Below are 16285 nucleotides of genomic sequence, written 5' to 3'. Positions count from 1 at the left end.
GGTAACCACTGCCAGGACCTGCCACCTGCCGCCAGGTGGTGCCTTGGGAGCAGGGCCTGGCCTGAGCTCCTTGACCCCAGCCCCACTAGCCTACAGATCTCGTCCTGGGGGTGGAGGTCGGGGAGGGGCCAGGGCAGGACCAAGGCTTTGGTCACAGCAGCACAGGAGCCCCAGGGGACTCTGGAACATGGGCTCCAACCTCCTCTGCTGACACAGGAAGGAACCCAGAGAGGGAAGGGAGTTCAAGGTCACCTCCAGGAGCCGGTGAGAGCTCTGTGAGAGCAGGGAGCAGCGTGCAGGGGGCCAGGCGGGCAGAGGGGGGGGTCCTGTCGCTGTGGGCTGCGGAGAGGGTGAGGCTGTGGCAGCCACGACCCGAGCACCTGAGCGGGGCTGGGGCGGGGGAAGGCCCATGCCATACAGGTGACCCTCTTCCTGGTTCAGCTGAGTCCGTCTCTGGCTTAGACTGCAAGTCCTATGGCTCGGGGACCCCTGGGCACACAGGGATGGCTGGGCACGCTCAGTCCATGCAGGCAGGCACGCAGCACGGTATCTCTGCTACACGTCCAGTCCCCCGCTTTGTAAAGGGCCCTCATCTGTCCCATCTGGTCCTCAGTCAGGGGCCGTTTGAGCAGGGTGAGCAGCTCTCCTGTGCTATAGATGGAGAGACCGAAGCTCAAGGACAGAGTGTTCAGCACTACCCTGGGCAGGCGGGACAGAGCCAGCACCTCTCCCCTGCAGAGGGGCCCGGGGTGGGGGGTGGGCGCTGGGCTCCAAGAGGCCTGCCCCCCAGTGCCCCGAACCCCACCTCTGCTGCTGTGCCATCTGGGACAGTCACAGTTCCTGGGGCCTGCCCTCCTCTCCTGGTCCATGAAATGGGGCGCTCTTTCTTGGGGACATGCTATCCGGGGGAGCTGAAGTCAACCTACCACCCTTCGGAGAGGTTAAAGGGGGTGATGCCGCGGGGCAAGTGACGTTAAGGAAATGGGGGCCAAACAGGATCATTCTGGGGTCCAGCAGGCTTCAGAAAAGGAGAGACCCAAGAGCTGCACTCAGAGGGGGGCAGGCACGTGGGCACCGGCAAGGGGAGATGGAGGCAGGGGGAGAGGCTTTCAAAGAGAGAATGAGAGAAATGAGTTATTCCAGTGTGGTGAGGAGGGAAAACTCCACTGAATCTTTAAACAACCCTTGTCAATTATTCATCTGCTGGTTGAGGGCCCTCTGGTCTGCTGAGCCCGGAGGGAGGGAGGGGGGAGTCAGAGAGAGAGAGAGAGAGAGAGAGAGAATCAGAAAGAAAGAGAAAACCAAAGACAGGCAGAAGCAGGGAGATGCCGAGGTGGGGGGGGATGGGGGGAGAGAAGGGGGTGTGTGGGCGGGGAGTGGGGTGAGGGAGCAGAGAGAGGAGGGTAAAGACCCTCCGCTGGAATTTCAACACACACTTCCTGAATGGCAAGGCCTGGGGAAGTACTGAGTACTTCTGCTTCCTCCAGGAAGCCTTCCTGGCTTCTCTCTTCCTGAGGGCTCACTGGGCGTGCCCGGCAATGCTGGGTGACTGTGGCACTTAAGAAGAGAAATGGTGCCAGCCGCGCCCCTTTGCCATTCATCCCTCACCCGCTTCCCGTGAGCCTAGTCTGTGTCGCTCTGCTGTTTGTGGAGTGGGGCTCTCTCCCGCCTGCGGAGAACTTGCAGAGCCCGGGCCCTGGGCCTCTCTGTCCACCACCCTCCCCTTGCACCTCTGCACACAGCACTGGGCACCTGGCAGGGGTTGGGGGTTCGGGTTTTCTGGCAGGTCGGAGGAACTGCTGCTGTAGCTGTGAGTGGCGGTGGGCAGTGGGCAGTGGGGGGCAGGGGCTTTAGAAGGCCTCTGTGAACCCAACCGGAGCCCCTCCTGTTACCCGCTCAGCGGGAGGTGCGCGGGGGAGGGCGGGAGGGGTGAAGGGGGATGCTAGCAAGTTGTTTCATGTTTGGGGGTTGAAGATGACTCCTGACGTTGCATTCCTCACACCCAAAAGCCCACCTCTCCCTGGAAAGACTTTCTGGGCTGCCCAGAAACCCTTCCTCCAGCTCCGCCAAACCCGACACTTGACCGGAGCCCACACCCGTGGGCCCCTGGTCCCAGTGGGTCCACTCGGGACAGGAGCTTTGCACCACGTGCACACAGTGGCACCTGAGAAGCTTGTGTGAAGACCAGCCTGCGATGGGAGACTGGGCAGGACTGCATCTGGGAATGAAGGCGGACCCGAGGGTGCACTCGGGGAAGGGTGCCTGGTGGGGGAGGGTGCCCGGGGGGGCTAGAGCGGAGGCTGGCAGGCCCTGGGGCAGCGGGGAGCACCCGTGGCCTCTTCGCGGAGAGGGGACCGACCCGGCATCCCCTCCACCTCCTCCTCTCTTCCCAAGGTGCTCCTTTCTCCAGAAAATGTTAGATTTCCTATTAAGCCAGAGTAGGCTCTGGAGGGACTCAGGCAAAATTGTTTCTTGGGCTCTGGAGACCCCACTACAAGACGAGACACACAAATGCACCAGGAATCCGGTGCCAATGAGAGGCTCACGGTCTGAACAGAGGTGGAGAGAGGAGGGGAGGCAGCTTGTCGTCTGCTGGCCACTCTACCACTGCCATGTCACTGGGTCCCACTGCCACTAACCCCCGGCCCCAGGCTCTGCTGCTGGCCACACATCCAGGAGTCACACCCTGTGAGGGGGCCACTGCCACCCGGATGTGTTCAAGTGTTATTCGAGTATCTTCTATTGCTCTGGGCCTCTGCCTGCAGCTTACGTGCTGTGTTCTGTGCTCACTACCACGGCAGTCTGCGGTCGCGTGTCCTGTAATATGTGCCGCGGAGGGTCACTGCAGGGCTGGGGTCTATTGCTATGCAACGATACTGCACCGCTCCCTGACTGCGTTCTATTGCTTGTCACTTTGTCTCTTGTTTGCATGAGCTCGTCTATCGCTATGTAATTTTGTTTGGTTGCTATGGAACAGTGACCCATTGCTGCATGGCTACCTGCGATTTCACGGAGCTGCACGTTGCTCCTCACCCACGCTCTATTGCTTGGGATGGGGCTTTGCCGGCCATGTGAATGTCTGGGTCCCGCCCCGGTCCAGGCGGGCTCTGGGGAGTGGGTAGGAGCTGGAACTGGGGGCTGGGTCTTCCGGACCCAACAAGGGCAAAGAACCAGAGGTAGGAATAGCCAGATGGTAAATCTGAGCTGAGAGAGAGAGGTGGGAAGGGACAGATGATGCAGGGTTGGGAGGGAAAGGGGGCCTGACACGGTGTGATGGGCAAGGGAGAAGGGCAGGCCCAGTGTACTGAATATTCTATGAGCGTCTGAGGGACCCAGTGGTGTCAGGTTGGCTGAACAGCACAGGCCTGGGGAAGGCAGCATGGGACAGTGGGGTTTGGAAGCCTTCGGCAGGGTCACCCCACCTCGGGGCCTCCTCATTGCCACCCTTTATCAAATTAGGAGATACCACCATCTAGCCGGGTGCCCAGCAAGGGGGAAGGTAGAGGGACGAGCCCGCCAACAGGGCTACTGCGTGATTCCCAGAGAGGGCAACACATCTCTGGATGATGCAGCTAACTCACAGCCACTCGGCCTGTGGGTACAGGGGAGCCCTAATCCCCCTTGTAGGCGCTCAGAACCTTCCAGAATCTTGTCGTCATGCCCTTGGGCTACTTATTTCTCCTCCTCCCCTCCACCATTCACAATGGTTACTCGGCCTCTTGCTTAAGAACAGTTCCTGCTCTTGGCTAACCTTGACTTCTCAAGCTGCAGTCTAGAACCATCTCATACAGCGGAATCCTTAAGAGACGATGAAGAGTGACCACGGGCACTATTCATGCTGCCAAAGTCTCCAAAGACAAGGTCTGAATGTTTATTTTCAACCGAGTTGAGAGCCGGGCTGGCAGGTCAGTCCCTAGAGCTGTTTCCCAAGGGGCAGAGGTGAGACAAGGGGGTGTAGAAGGTGGCCCGTGAGTGCTCTTGGACCTGCTCCGGGGTGGCCAGGGGCAGTCCACGTGGGAGCACCCTGGGCACACCCAGCAGTCTGCAAACCTTCCTACTCATCTGACGGGACATGTTTCAGAAAGGTGCAGAAGTGCCAGGGGAAGATGCGGAGGCTGTCGGTGGAGAGGGTCAGGTCCTGAGAGGAAGAGGCCCTGGGCTTCCCTAGGGGCCAGTGGCCTTGGCTGGGGCCTTTCCTCAGGATCTTTCTGATCCATGTTCCCCATGGGATCAGCTGTGGAAGAACGGGGGGAGCCACGCATGAAGGGACCCGTGGTACCCCTGCAGGAGACTTTGACTGGACTGTCTTACAGGTAGCCTGTTCTTCACCTCTTTGCATGAAGGGGCCAGGACTCAGCACTGACCCTTCACCAAATTAAGATGCCACCTTCGCCACTTCATCAACCCTTTCCCAGCATCTGGTCTCCTGCCAGGAGGGGGCATGACCAAGGACACAGACTCTAACCAGAGATGACGTCCTCTTTTCTTTGAGCCCCAAACTCTTCTTTGAGAAATCAAAACTAATGACTCAGAGGGGCTTTCCTTTACCCAGTGGACGTGTACCTGAGAAAGTTCTGGGTTGCTCACTACCTGAGTCAATGGATGGTGTCTTACAAGTGTTGGGTTTGCCCGAGGGAAATTGTGTTGGGAGTTCCATTCAAAAGATGAAGAAACTCTGTAAAATGAAGAATCCACACCTTCCACCAGTTTAGCTTTGGGGTAAGTCACATACGGAGTGTGCTTGAAGGGAGGCCTCGTTGCCACCTGAAGAGTGACCAGGTGACGGCCAAACCCCTTCCCTGTGACCCCATCACCACTCTGGCCCTCCCAGTGCTGAGTGGAAACACTCACCATCTCATGGGGCATCTTGGGTGACTGAGGCTCTTCCTCTGCTTCCTGAGTGGTAGATGTGCTGGATTCCATTGTAGAGCTCACCGTGGCCTTGGACCAGGATTCACGGATGGTACCCAGCTTTTCATCTAAGATCTTGGGGTCTAGGATGGGAAGAACTTGGCTGTTGTTTGGCGTCAAGAAGTTTTCTGGATTCTGGGAAGAGAAGGTGCAAAGAAATTTGTGTCTTTCTACCACAAGTGTACTTTCTAGATCCTTCAAGCTTCTCCTCTTCATGGCTCAGGAGGCCCTGCATGCGGGCCCCTGTCTACCTCCTACCATCCACCCCCTTGCTCACTGGCCTCACCACACTGTCCTTCACTATCCTTGGCATTCCTCCAACGAGCCAAGCTCTTTCCTGCCTCAGGGCCTTTCCATCTGCTGTGCTCTCTGCCCAGAAAGCCTCATGGGTCTTTACAGGGCTGTCCTCTTCTCGTCATTCAGGTCTCAGCCCAGATGTGATCTTCCCGGATGGGCCCTGGCCTTCAAGATAGAGGCCCGTTCTCTCTAAAGTCACCCCTCCTCTACTGTACTCTATTCACATTATCCATTTTACTCTTCACAGTACTCAACTCTGCCAGAAAATTAAACTTGCAAAAACTCTTTTTGCTTGTTTAGTGTCTGCCTCCCTCCTCTCCTCCCCACACTAGGACACAAGTGACATGTAGGCAGAGACTTTGTTCATCCCCAGTGGCTGCCTCATTGTAAGTGCACAACACATATTTGTTCCAGGAATAAACGAACCATGCCATCCAGGACTCTCACGTCTGGTACGGTAGCAACAGCCTTGCGCCTTTGACACCCTTTGCTGGGTAGATTTCTTTTCCATTCCATGCCTGCCTTATCCTCTACCTTATTACCTGTTAAACAGTCTCCTCTCTCTACTCTGCTGGGCCTCCTCTTTGTCTTTCCAGGTTCTTTTTCCTCTTTCCTTCTTCCCTTGGCAGGACCACAGCTCTCATCCCTGCTTGTCTAGAACCCAGCCCCACTCAGATCCCAGCCTCTCCAGGAAATCTTGATGGCCTCCACCCACACTCACTTTAGGCTTTTCTGGAATGTTCCAGACCAGCAGCTGGCTCTCTCTGCTCTCACACTGTTCTCTAACTCCAGGCTCATTTGCCATTTTTGTTTTTCTGCCCGAACTTTAAGTTCCCTGGGCTTAGAGACATGTGTTATGTTCCCTTTAGGAGAGATTGCTTTAAAGCTCTGGTGGAGATCCATGGTTAGCCCTAACGTGCATGTTGCTCAAAGGCTGTAGGGAGCTCAAAGGCAACCAGCTTCTACCCCACATCAGTTGTTGGAGTTCTGTCTTAGCCACATAGCAGATAAATATGCCACCATCTGTGCTAGAAGCAAATAGAACAAGGGGCATAGTGCCAACCAGGACAGGATGTGCTCAACGTTAGAGGTGCTTGAATGTCTGTCCCTGAACAAACAGAGGGAGAACAAGTGCAGGTAAGCCTCTCTTTAAGTGGACACTATATGAAAACCCACACATATGAACCAGATGAATCAGGATAAGGACCGTTCATTTTACCACTTGGATCCTTTAACTAATGATTCCTTTATGCCCTTTTAAAATAAAATTTGATATGCAGAAGTTCATGGGATGCCTGCCTAGGTGGTTCAGTCAGCTAAGCGTCTGACTCTTGGTTTCAGCTCAGGTCATGTTCTCAGGGTCATGAGATTGAGCCCCGAGTCAGGCTCCCAACTAGGTGCAGAGTCTGGTTCTTGAGATTCTCTCCCTCTCCCTCTGCCCTTCCTCCCTTTGCATGCATTACTCTTTCTCTTAAATAAAGAAATTAATTAATTAATTAATTAAATCTTAAAAATATAAAATTTAGCATACAGAAATTAACAGGAAGTCCTTTCAGGCCTCTGTCAGTAGAGTAAGGGATGGTCATACAAGAACAGAGGTATCCAGTCCAGTCTGGGCCTCATCTCTGACCCACCCTGTCAGATGGGTACAAGGACAGACACTTCCAAAGAGAAAGCAGTTACATGAAGATTCTTGAAATGAGAAGAGTGAAGCATTGAGTGACCTTGAGTCTGATTTTGGCACCTATTGTACCCAAACTTCCAGGCCTGTTTTGCCCCTGGGCTTCAGACCTGGCCACCTCTCTCATCTGCCTCTCCCAGTAGCTATGGTTTAGGGAGGGCGAGATTCGTTTAGAGCCTCCCCACTGAACACACCAGTGCCTTTGGATAACATCTAAGTCAGGTGGTTTGGGGTTGTCTTGTTGTCTCTGAGTTTTTTCTTTTCTTTAAAGATTTATTTATTTGAGAGAGGGAGACAGAACAGGAGCAAGGAAAGGGGCAGAGGGAGAGAGAGAAGCAGACTCCCTGCTGAGCATGGAACCCAACAATGTGGGGCTCTATTCCAGGACCCTGAGATCATGACCCAAGCCAAAGGCAGATGCTTAACCAACTAAGCCACCCAAGTGCCCCATCTTCGTGTTTTAGATAGAAAAAAGCACCACATGTGTCTCCTGCTCAGAATAGCTGAACACCAGACTGGCTGTAGCAGGAGAACTACAGAATGATTACTGGAGATGCGTGGGTAGATGGATACAGGAGAGAGTGAAGGAAAGAACAACTAGCCAGGGCAAAGACGGACTCCCCATTGACCAGGTGGCCCCTGGGACTGGGGCGAGATGCTGATTCAGGACCTGTAATGACATCTCTCCTCATTTCCAGGCAGAAAGCCAATCTTGCTGCCCTGGATTTCATAGACTGCCATCTAATCCAGTTAGGGGAGGAAGTGGAAGTAATGAAATCAAGAGAGAGGTCTCCAGAGGTGCCCCATCAGCTCTGAAAGCAGGGACACATTGCAGAGGGAGTCCCTTCCCCCATAGCCTGTCTCTCTGACATCTACCCTGTGTAGGCCCAGTACCAGCTGGGTAAACTCAGTGACCCAGAGCTGACGTTTACTGGGTTCCTCATCAAAGCAGGGCACTTACCAGGTACTTAAAAAAAAATTTTTTTTAAAAGGCAGATTGTCATAAGTAGGGACTCATTTAGACGTGTCTGGAGTCTTGGAAGCTTGACTACCCTGTGTTCTCCAACAAATGGACCTTGAGAGCTTTAGAGGTTCTAGCAGGGGAGCGCAGCTACTCGTATACCCTTGACTGAGGAACTGGCCTTCAATATCTAGACAGCACAGCTTCGGGAGGGATGCATGTGGAGCAGTGAGGGAGGAAGGGGACATCTGCCTAGCCAACCAGATCAGCTGAATCAATCTGGTGATCAATGGGGTGAGAGATGTTGCAGCCAGATCACCCTCACATCCACTCACCAGGTACTTTTACGTAGGATTCTGAAATTTATGATGTATATAATTCATTTAATTTTCCATCACAGAGATAAAATTAAAATGACACTGGCCCCTCAGTCCAGACCAGTGACTTCACCTTGTCAGTCTCTGAGGCAGATTATGGGGGGAAGATGTTCTGAGGAGGAGGGAAGGAAAGGCAGAGTAGTGATGAATGTCAACTCTTCTGTACCTTTGGACCCACAGCTGCTCTACCTGTAGCCCTTACCAGACTCAGTGGATCTACTCTGCTCTGAACTCTCCATAGCGGGCTCTGGACTGTACCCGTTCCCACAGCTGCTTCATGCTAGTACCTCCCCACCTCCCACACCTGTCCTTGCAGGACTCCTGCCCACAATTCTACTCTCCCGCTCTAATCAACGTTGTCAGGATCCATCCTGCCCTGGGAGTTGGGGGCAAGCAAGTGGGTGACTTTTATAGAAAAATCTTTAGACTCCCACACAGTAGAGGCCCCAAAGGGAGGTCCAGAAGCTGTTGCTCTTGTCATGTGAGGTAAGGGGCACCAGGAGGCCCACAATGCCCCACACAGTACCTAAATTCTTCTTAATATCGCCTATTCAGACTGCTCAGCTTCAGTCTACCCACATTGTGGGGAGGCAAGTGTGCCCTTCTTCCTTGCTTCTCATGGGAAGAGAGCTTGTCTGGGGCTATAAGAAGGGGCCAGGCTGCTCCGAATGTGGGTGGTCAGGGTGGAGCATGGAGGAGGGAGACAGTGCTAAAATGAGGATGAGGAGAGAGGATAGGGCCTTGGGGACTACTCCTCCCTATTTAAGCCCAGCCTTACCTAGCTCTCCCCCTTTCTTCCAGGTGGGGGTGGAGGCTGCTAGCCCACCCCAGAGGCTGGCTTGTTTGCTTTGCTATTCGGCAGGCCTTGCCCCTGCTTGTGAAGGCAGCTTGGGGCTGACAAGTGGCCCCCTCACTCTGTGGTTCCGTGGCTGCACCGCGTCCTGCTTCATTAGGGCTGTAATTGGGAGACCTACTTTGAAAGCTCAAAGCAATGCACAGCCATGCACCGGCTCAGGCTCGCTGCACAGCCCGCCGCTGCTCGTGTTGCCGCAGCTGCCCCACACCACGTGAGTGTCATGGTGGAGAGAAGACTCCCTTCCTCATGCCTCTCAGGCCTCGCCGTTGCCTGCAGAGGAGGGTCTGTTGGGACAGACCAGGCCAATAGCATCACAGACTCGAGGCTTCTTGGGTCACCTGTTTCCTCCTCCTCCCCTAACATCTTCTGCCTCCCTCCTACCCACTCGGTCCCCTAGATCCCTAATCATGCAAAATGCAACAGTTCCAGCCTGCCCTGGCAATTACCCCACTAGCCAGGGTGCAGCTGCTGTCCTTGGTGCTGAGCGCGCCCGCCCTCAGGCCTGCCCGCCGCTCGCCCCGCCCTGAGCTTCTCGCTGGAGCTCACAGGCTCTTAATTCAATTAGCTGGCCCTGAACCCTCCCCGGGGAACCTGCAGCGGAAACTGACAAATTCTGTTTAACAAAGACATTTGTCCCCCGCCCCGCCGGCCTTGGGCTCTGCCCGCCTGTATCCCACTCATTAGGTATCTAACAAAGTGCGTCCCAAGAAATCTGCTTCCAATCGCTAGTAATTCAGGAGGCCTGATGCAATTTTCTCCCTGATAAGGGTGTCTCGCCCGCTGGCAAGCATCATAATGAGCCCCGTGTAGCAGCTCCCTGATCAGTCACTGCTTTGTCATTTCCTGTGGCCCCAGTTGTAGGTTCTTATCTCTTCAGCTGAAGGCGAGGCTCAGAAAACGGGGCCCTCCAAGAGTGCTTGCTGCCTTCCATGCATAACACAAGCCTCATTAAGGCATCCTGCATGGTCTTGCACCTGCGCTGGGGCTGGAAGCTCTGAGTCTGTCTGCTAGCAGAAGAGGGTCTGAGTGTTAATCCTCACTGGGACCATAATTCATTCTCCAGAAAATGGTTTCAGAGGGTTAATCTAAAAGCAAGTTGTGGGGTCAGGGGAGGGGAGCCAGTGATTGGGATATTTTAAAATTCTGGGAAGGATTTTAGTATTAAATAGAGCCTTGCCTATAGCTCATTGGACAGTCTGTGGGCTCACTCTCGTTAGCTTGGAACCTGGGTTTTCTGCATTTAATCTTTCCCATTGGGTTCCTCCATTGTCATCTAGAGATACCAAAATAGAGTTGGAAATGGATCAGATCACATCTTACTGCTGCCAAAACCGCTTTGAACCACCACCACCAAAGTCTAAACCTGCATCCTGGCATCCAGGCCCTCCACAGAGTAGGCTCCATCTAACTCTCCAGTCTCATTGCCCACAACAGCCACCATTCGTCCCCTGTGCTTCTGATACTGTCATGGCTCCATGGCTTTGTGTCTGTGACTCCTTCTGCCTTGCCAATTTTCAAGCCATTCCTTGAGGCATAGCTCAAACCATTCTTTCCTGTGACTCTTCCCCTGACCTTTGTATGCTCAGTGTACTTCACCCAGAAACCTTAGCAAGATGGGTGGTAATGACCTGCCAGGGTGCTTTACTGCTTGGCACAGGTTGGAGATCTAAAAACTGGCTAACAATTCATGCCTGAATGGCCTCGGGTGGAGTGGGGGTACATATGGTTTGGCTGAAGAAAGGTCTAAGCTATGATAGTGTGGCTTTGAGAAAAGTTCTGCCCCCACTCTCTGAATAGTTTGGTCTGGAAGCTTTGCCCTCTCTCACCGCCCCCCTTCCTCAACCCAACGGTTGTACATGAGAGAGAGCAGAGCAGGCCAGGGGAGGGCCCAAATGTCCAGCTTCGATAGCCATCACTGTATCCTGACTCAATACTTTCCATCTCTGGCTGCGAGCCATGGGCTCACTTTCTCAAGGCAACAGAATCCTGTGGTTGGTGAGCCATTGGGGTGAGCATGCAGTATGGCTCTTGGTCCAGCCCTGCCCACTCACAGGCCAGAAAGCAGGTCTCCTCTTTCTCCATCTCCTCCACAGCTCCCAGCTCAAGGCAGGGTACACTGGGGACTTCAGCATCTCTGGCCTCTAGAGAGATGATTGTCTGTCTCTTCTCCATTTCTTCATTCCCTGAAAAATTGCTGTGAGACCAAATGTGGGGCTGGTGATGTTTATCTTCAGCACTTGACAAGGCCTCCTGATGTCCTTATGGATGTGAATCTGGTGGAGCGGCTGTCATGAGGGGCGGGCGCCGAGTGACAGATTAGCAAGGCTTCATTGTTCCCCTCCCCCAGGAGCCCTGTCCTCATCTCTGATGAGTTCAGCATGTTTGTCAGCAGCTACACTGGGCTGGGCACTTACACATGCTCCTTCATTCAATTTTCACTACATTCCTGGCTGGTAGGGATCACACCTCCCCTCTGTGGATGAGGAAGGTGGGACTCAGGGTGGCTAAGATAGTGAAAGATCCAGGATTCAAACCCAGACTTAAGGATGCACCCTGTTTGTGTAGGGGGTATGGGGTGGAAAGGAAGACAGGCAGGATGTTGTGCGGTTGTGGGAGGGGAAAGGGTCCTTTTTCTCGGGATCCATCATTGTCCTTGTGGTAGCATTTTCAGAGCTGGAGTCTTGGGGGTGGGGACAGAACCCTTCAGAGGACAAAACCAGCGGAGGATGCTATCGTGCCATCCTGAACACTGGGCCTTCTAGGCAGCTGTGCTTCATGAGGAAATGGAGGCAGGTTTATGTTGGGGCTTCTCTGAGGACCAACCCAGAGCTTTCATAGAAACTTATAAAAATTCGTCAAAAACCAGCATGGTTCTGCCTATTACCTGCCCTCACCTCCACATTTGTTAAACAGCCACCTGTCCCCACTTTGGTTTGGTCTCCAGAGAGCTTTGTGGCTGATTTGAGTGAAAACACCAGGCAGCCCTTTGCATGGCATTGAAGACCTGCCTTGCCTCTCCCTGCAAGAACAGGGAAGGGGGAGGGTCCGAAGGGATTGTGGGAACCACCACTTCCCTCAGTGGGTGGCAGCAGGGGCCATCTCCTTCTCTCCTCAAGGGCACCTACCCTGTGCCAAAGTCCAAGGAAATGCATGGGTTTCAAGTCCTTCCAGCACCTCTCAGGCTTGTGGGCTAAGAAGGAGGCAGCCACCCAGTGTGAGGGGCCCCATCTCTGCCTGCATAAGACTCTGGATTCCAAATCCCAGCTGGAGAGGGCACACTGTTGTCAGACACCCAGATGACTGCATAGACTTGTCCCACCTTGCAGGAGGCACATTTCCATGCAAGGAGGCAGCACTGACACAGTGAGCATCTATCACGTGCATGCTGGGCTCCAGTCCACATGGGTCAGCCTAGGAAACCTGGTCAGTATGGGCCTCGCTTCAAAGAGGTTTCCTGTAAGCTGGAGGGCACCTAGGATGCTGTGGGATCTTGAAACCAGGTCATTAAAAGAGGCAGACTACTTAGCCTGGAGAAGCACAGACTCCTGGGGGACCAGATCACACTCTTCAAAGGGAAGAGGCCAACATCAGAAGGAAAGTGGAAGAGAGCAAAAGGTTATTCATATATGTATATGTGGAGTAGCCATAGGCTTATGGATTCCTAGAGCCGAATGGACCTCCAAGGCCAACCCCCACAGCATGTGTGATAAAGGGAAGTTTGTGGCATATATGCAAGAGTCTGTTTTTCTGGTTTTGGTGAATCTATGTAGTTACTCACATATTCATCTACACACACAACTCCAGCTGAAAGCAGATCACTCTCAGCAGCAGGTGCCTGTAGACAAGTCCCATCAGAGGGAAAAAGCTTAACCCATGGCCAACAGACCTAGCTTTGAGCACAGTCCATCTTGCCATTCACAGAACCTGCAGGCTTTGCTGGCTGGTGTGCCAGGCAGCATGCTGGATGGCTGACCGTGTGCCAGTATCCCCAGCACTGGGGGCTTGCCAGGGCTGCACGGAGGAGCCTGGGGGCACAGAGAGGGTGGACTCAGTGGGAGGTGATCATTTCTATCTGTTGTGGCCACTGAGCCATGGGACAAGGCACTTCTGGTGGTAGTAAGCATCCTGTCATGGCAGAGTAAGGTTAAGTCCACCTGCAGTGGATGTTGTCAGGGAGAATCCTGTCCAGGGTGGGCTCCTGAGAGACAGCTCTGTGGTCTCTGCCTGTTTGGAAATTCTGCAATGCTCTTGTTCCCAGGGCTCTGACAATGGGTGATGTGGAAGCAGTGGGTGTGGGGGGTTGGTGTTCACCAAAACCTCAATTAATCAGGATAACATGTCTCTGTCCCATGGAGGCTCAGGAGAAAGAGGATGTGTCCTCAGGAGGGCGGTACCCAAATAGGCCATGTGTATTTATTTCTCCTGAAGCATCACCTTTCAGTAGCACGTCTGACTACTTGCAGGGAATTGCCCTTGAGATGGAACCATTAGCCACACGGACGAGGGGCCCCAGGAGGCCCGTTATCCCAAGCCCCCCTGCAGCCAGAGTGTCCTTGGGACTCTAAGATCCCAGGCTTCAGGCGGTGGAGCTTTGAGCAGTGTTTGATTTAAAAGATGGAAGAAGCAATGGTCGTGGTCCCTCAGGCAAGAATGCAGACATGAAGGCCAGGTACCTTCCACCATGAATTTGCAGACAACATCATAGGTGCAACAGGAAGAGGCAAGGAATTCAGAGCCTGTCAAGTGTTTGCTCTCACTGGGTTTCGTCAGGCCTCTTACCAGGAGCTGATGCTACTCATGAACTCACTTGCTGGTTGTCTGGTCCACATTCCCTGGATTCCTCGAAGAATGCAAGCTTTATGAGGACTGTAAGATCTCTCAAACCAGGACAGTATCTGCTACACAGTAGGTGCCCAATAAATGTTGGCAGTGGCATAGAGAACACCAGTGTTGTGATCGTGAGGGCGATGGTGAGTGAGGGAGCTGGGGCTGGGCCCTCTGGGCTCAGCTACGACACCATCCACCTGTTCATCAGCTCTCAACACTCTCCCACCACCCCTAGCGAGAAGGATGCCAAAAGGGCTCAGATGCTAGCAGAGAGCCAGGTCCAAGCCCGAAGAGGGTGAAAAAAGGCAGATGGGCTCCATGGCTGCCAGTCCCTCCCTCTCCTCATTGTATCCACAAGGACAGCCAATGAATGGCTTGGGTGCCCTGGCTGCAAGAACCTATATGGAACCCACCACATTTGCCCCAAAATTGGAGTTCAAGATTCTAGAATCAAAGTGAGTCAGTTATGGGCCAATTCACATATAGTGTCACCAAGGAACAGTTTAGCCACAAAGATATGCAGCTTCTGTGCACGCCAACAGGGGTGTGAAAATGTCTGTGTGGCAGCCTGCATTGTGTGCGAACATGGGTATACGCATTAAGCGTGTGCACCCTTGCAAAGGGGGGTGGGGGTGCACACGTGTGCATATCTGTGCATATGGGACCGTCTCATGCGATGGTGTGAGGAGTGTGCGAGTGTGGAGCTGTGTTTGTGTGTGAATGCTTGGCTGCAGAATCTGAATTTCCTCTGGTACTATTTTCCTGGTTCACACCCAATCTTGATCCCTTTCTTTTCCTTTCTTCTCGGAAATCCATTACTGAAAGGTTTTTTACCCGCCTCCAGGGGGAGGGGGCTGGGGGAAGGGGAAGCTAAAATCACAAGGCCCAGATCAAAACACTCAGCCGCTAAATGAATTCGGCAGCGTTTTCCCGCATGACTTGGAGGGATAATTTAGTGAGGCCGCCAGCTGGAAGGAAAGGGATTAATTCTGCACTTAGCACAGCTCTGGTGAATAATTCATCAATGAGACCTTTGTGCCTAGCCCTTGGGCGACTGGGGAAGGGTCCGGTCCACCTGCCTGTTGCCTGCCTGGGTCCCCCAATGGCCTGACCAGGGGCACTTGATGCTCCTTTCGGTCCTCAGGACACATGTACCCCAGTGAAGGGTTGGGAGGCAGGGGCAGGTGAGGAAGGGATGGGCAGTGGCCACCGGCAGACTCAAGACCCCAAGACCCCGGCAAGAGGTGGTGGGGGGTTGAGCTCCAATCTGGGAAATCTGTGACATTTTCTCTAAGGACCCTCATTCTTTCTTAGGGTCTTTTGCTGCTTCTATGTCCTCCCCTCCCAATACCTTCTTGGTCCTACACCCGATGTGGGGATGGAGGTGGGGGTGGGAGCAGGGGTGTGTGCCAGGCTGTATCTAACAAACTCTCTTTCACCAGGAATTAGAGGAATCAGGAATTAGAAGACAATGCCGAACATTCCAGAGGGGGAAGTGCTAATGGGAAGTCCCAGGTACCTACCAGAGGCCTTGTAGGGACACATTTTTCGAGTGGCTACGTTCCCAGATATGTGCCTCTTACCCTATACCAGGCAATTCCCTGTGTGCTCCATGGGTGAGGTCACAGGGAAGTATTACCCCAGCGCTAGTGGCTATTTTTCCTGGTGTGGGAAGCTGACAGGAGGGGACTGACCCAGAAGTTGGCCCCTGGTCACTAGTTTCCGGGCTCATGGTCCTGACCTGCCCACATCCCCGCTTTGTGTCTGTCTTAGCATCCCAGACTACAAAGTGGCAGAAGGTGCCTGCCAGGAGCCAAATGACCAGGGTCCAGCCGGGACTCAGAGTCCAGGGAGCACTGGCTGGAGGAAGGGATCCCATCCATCAGGCGGGGCTCGGCCGGTAGTAGCTTTCCACTTGGATCAACCCAGCTGTGGTAGGCAGGATTCCAAAAGCGGGCCCCCAAGATTTCACACCCTAATCCCCAGCACCCATGCCTATGGGGAGCTATGACCCTGGGGCTCACGTCACGTGGCACAGTTGACCTTGAGATGGGTACATTATCAGAGTGGGCCTCCCCCACCACATCAGCTCCTCTAAAAGCAGAGGGTTTTCTCTGGCTGCTGACAAAGGAGAAAGCCAGGGAGTTTTGAGGTATGTAGGGGGGGGATTTGACATCCCTGCTGGCTGAAAGGTGGAGGGGGGCCCTGGGAGAAGGAATGTAGGTAGGCTGCAGCAGCCGAGAGGCCCCCCGGCTGACAGCCAGCGAGGAAACAGAGATGTTGGGAGCCTCGGAAGCACACTCTTTCCCAGAGCCTCCAGAAAGGAATGCGACCTTGCCAACATCTTGACTTGAGTCGGGCCCTGTCGGATTGCC

The 16285-nt window shown here is 53.8% G+C and overlaps 1 protein-coding gene across 6 annotated transcripts in view; it reads right to left on the bottom strand.

Annotated features, from left to right (window-relative positions):
- Window positions 1-16285, bottom strand: part of CCDC33 (coiled-coil domain containing 33) — an 88327-nt gene that overhangs the window by 33643 nt on the left and 38399 nt on the right. For all 6 annotated transcript variants that reach the window (XR_013370568.1, XM_077881867.1, XM_077881866.1 and 3 more), the window contains exon 11: window positions 4852-5046. Coding sequence is in view for 5 of the 6 variants with exons in the window: in XM_077881867.1 (XP_077737993.1) it covers window positions 4852-5046 (195 nt within the window). In the remaining variant the exon portion in view is untranslated. The remainder of the gene's footprint in view (window positions 1-4851; window positions 5047-16285) is intronic.

This window comes from Canis aureus, chromosome 32 (assembly GCF_053574225.1).
Source record: "Canis aureus isolate CA01 chromosome 32, VMU_Caureus_v.1.0, whole genome shotgun sequence".
Classification (NCBI taxonomy): domain Eukaryota; kingdom Metazoa; phylum Chordata; class Mammalia; order Carnivora; family Canidae; genus Canis; species Canis aureus.
This window is presented reverse-complemented; position numbering and strand designations above follow the sequence as displayed.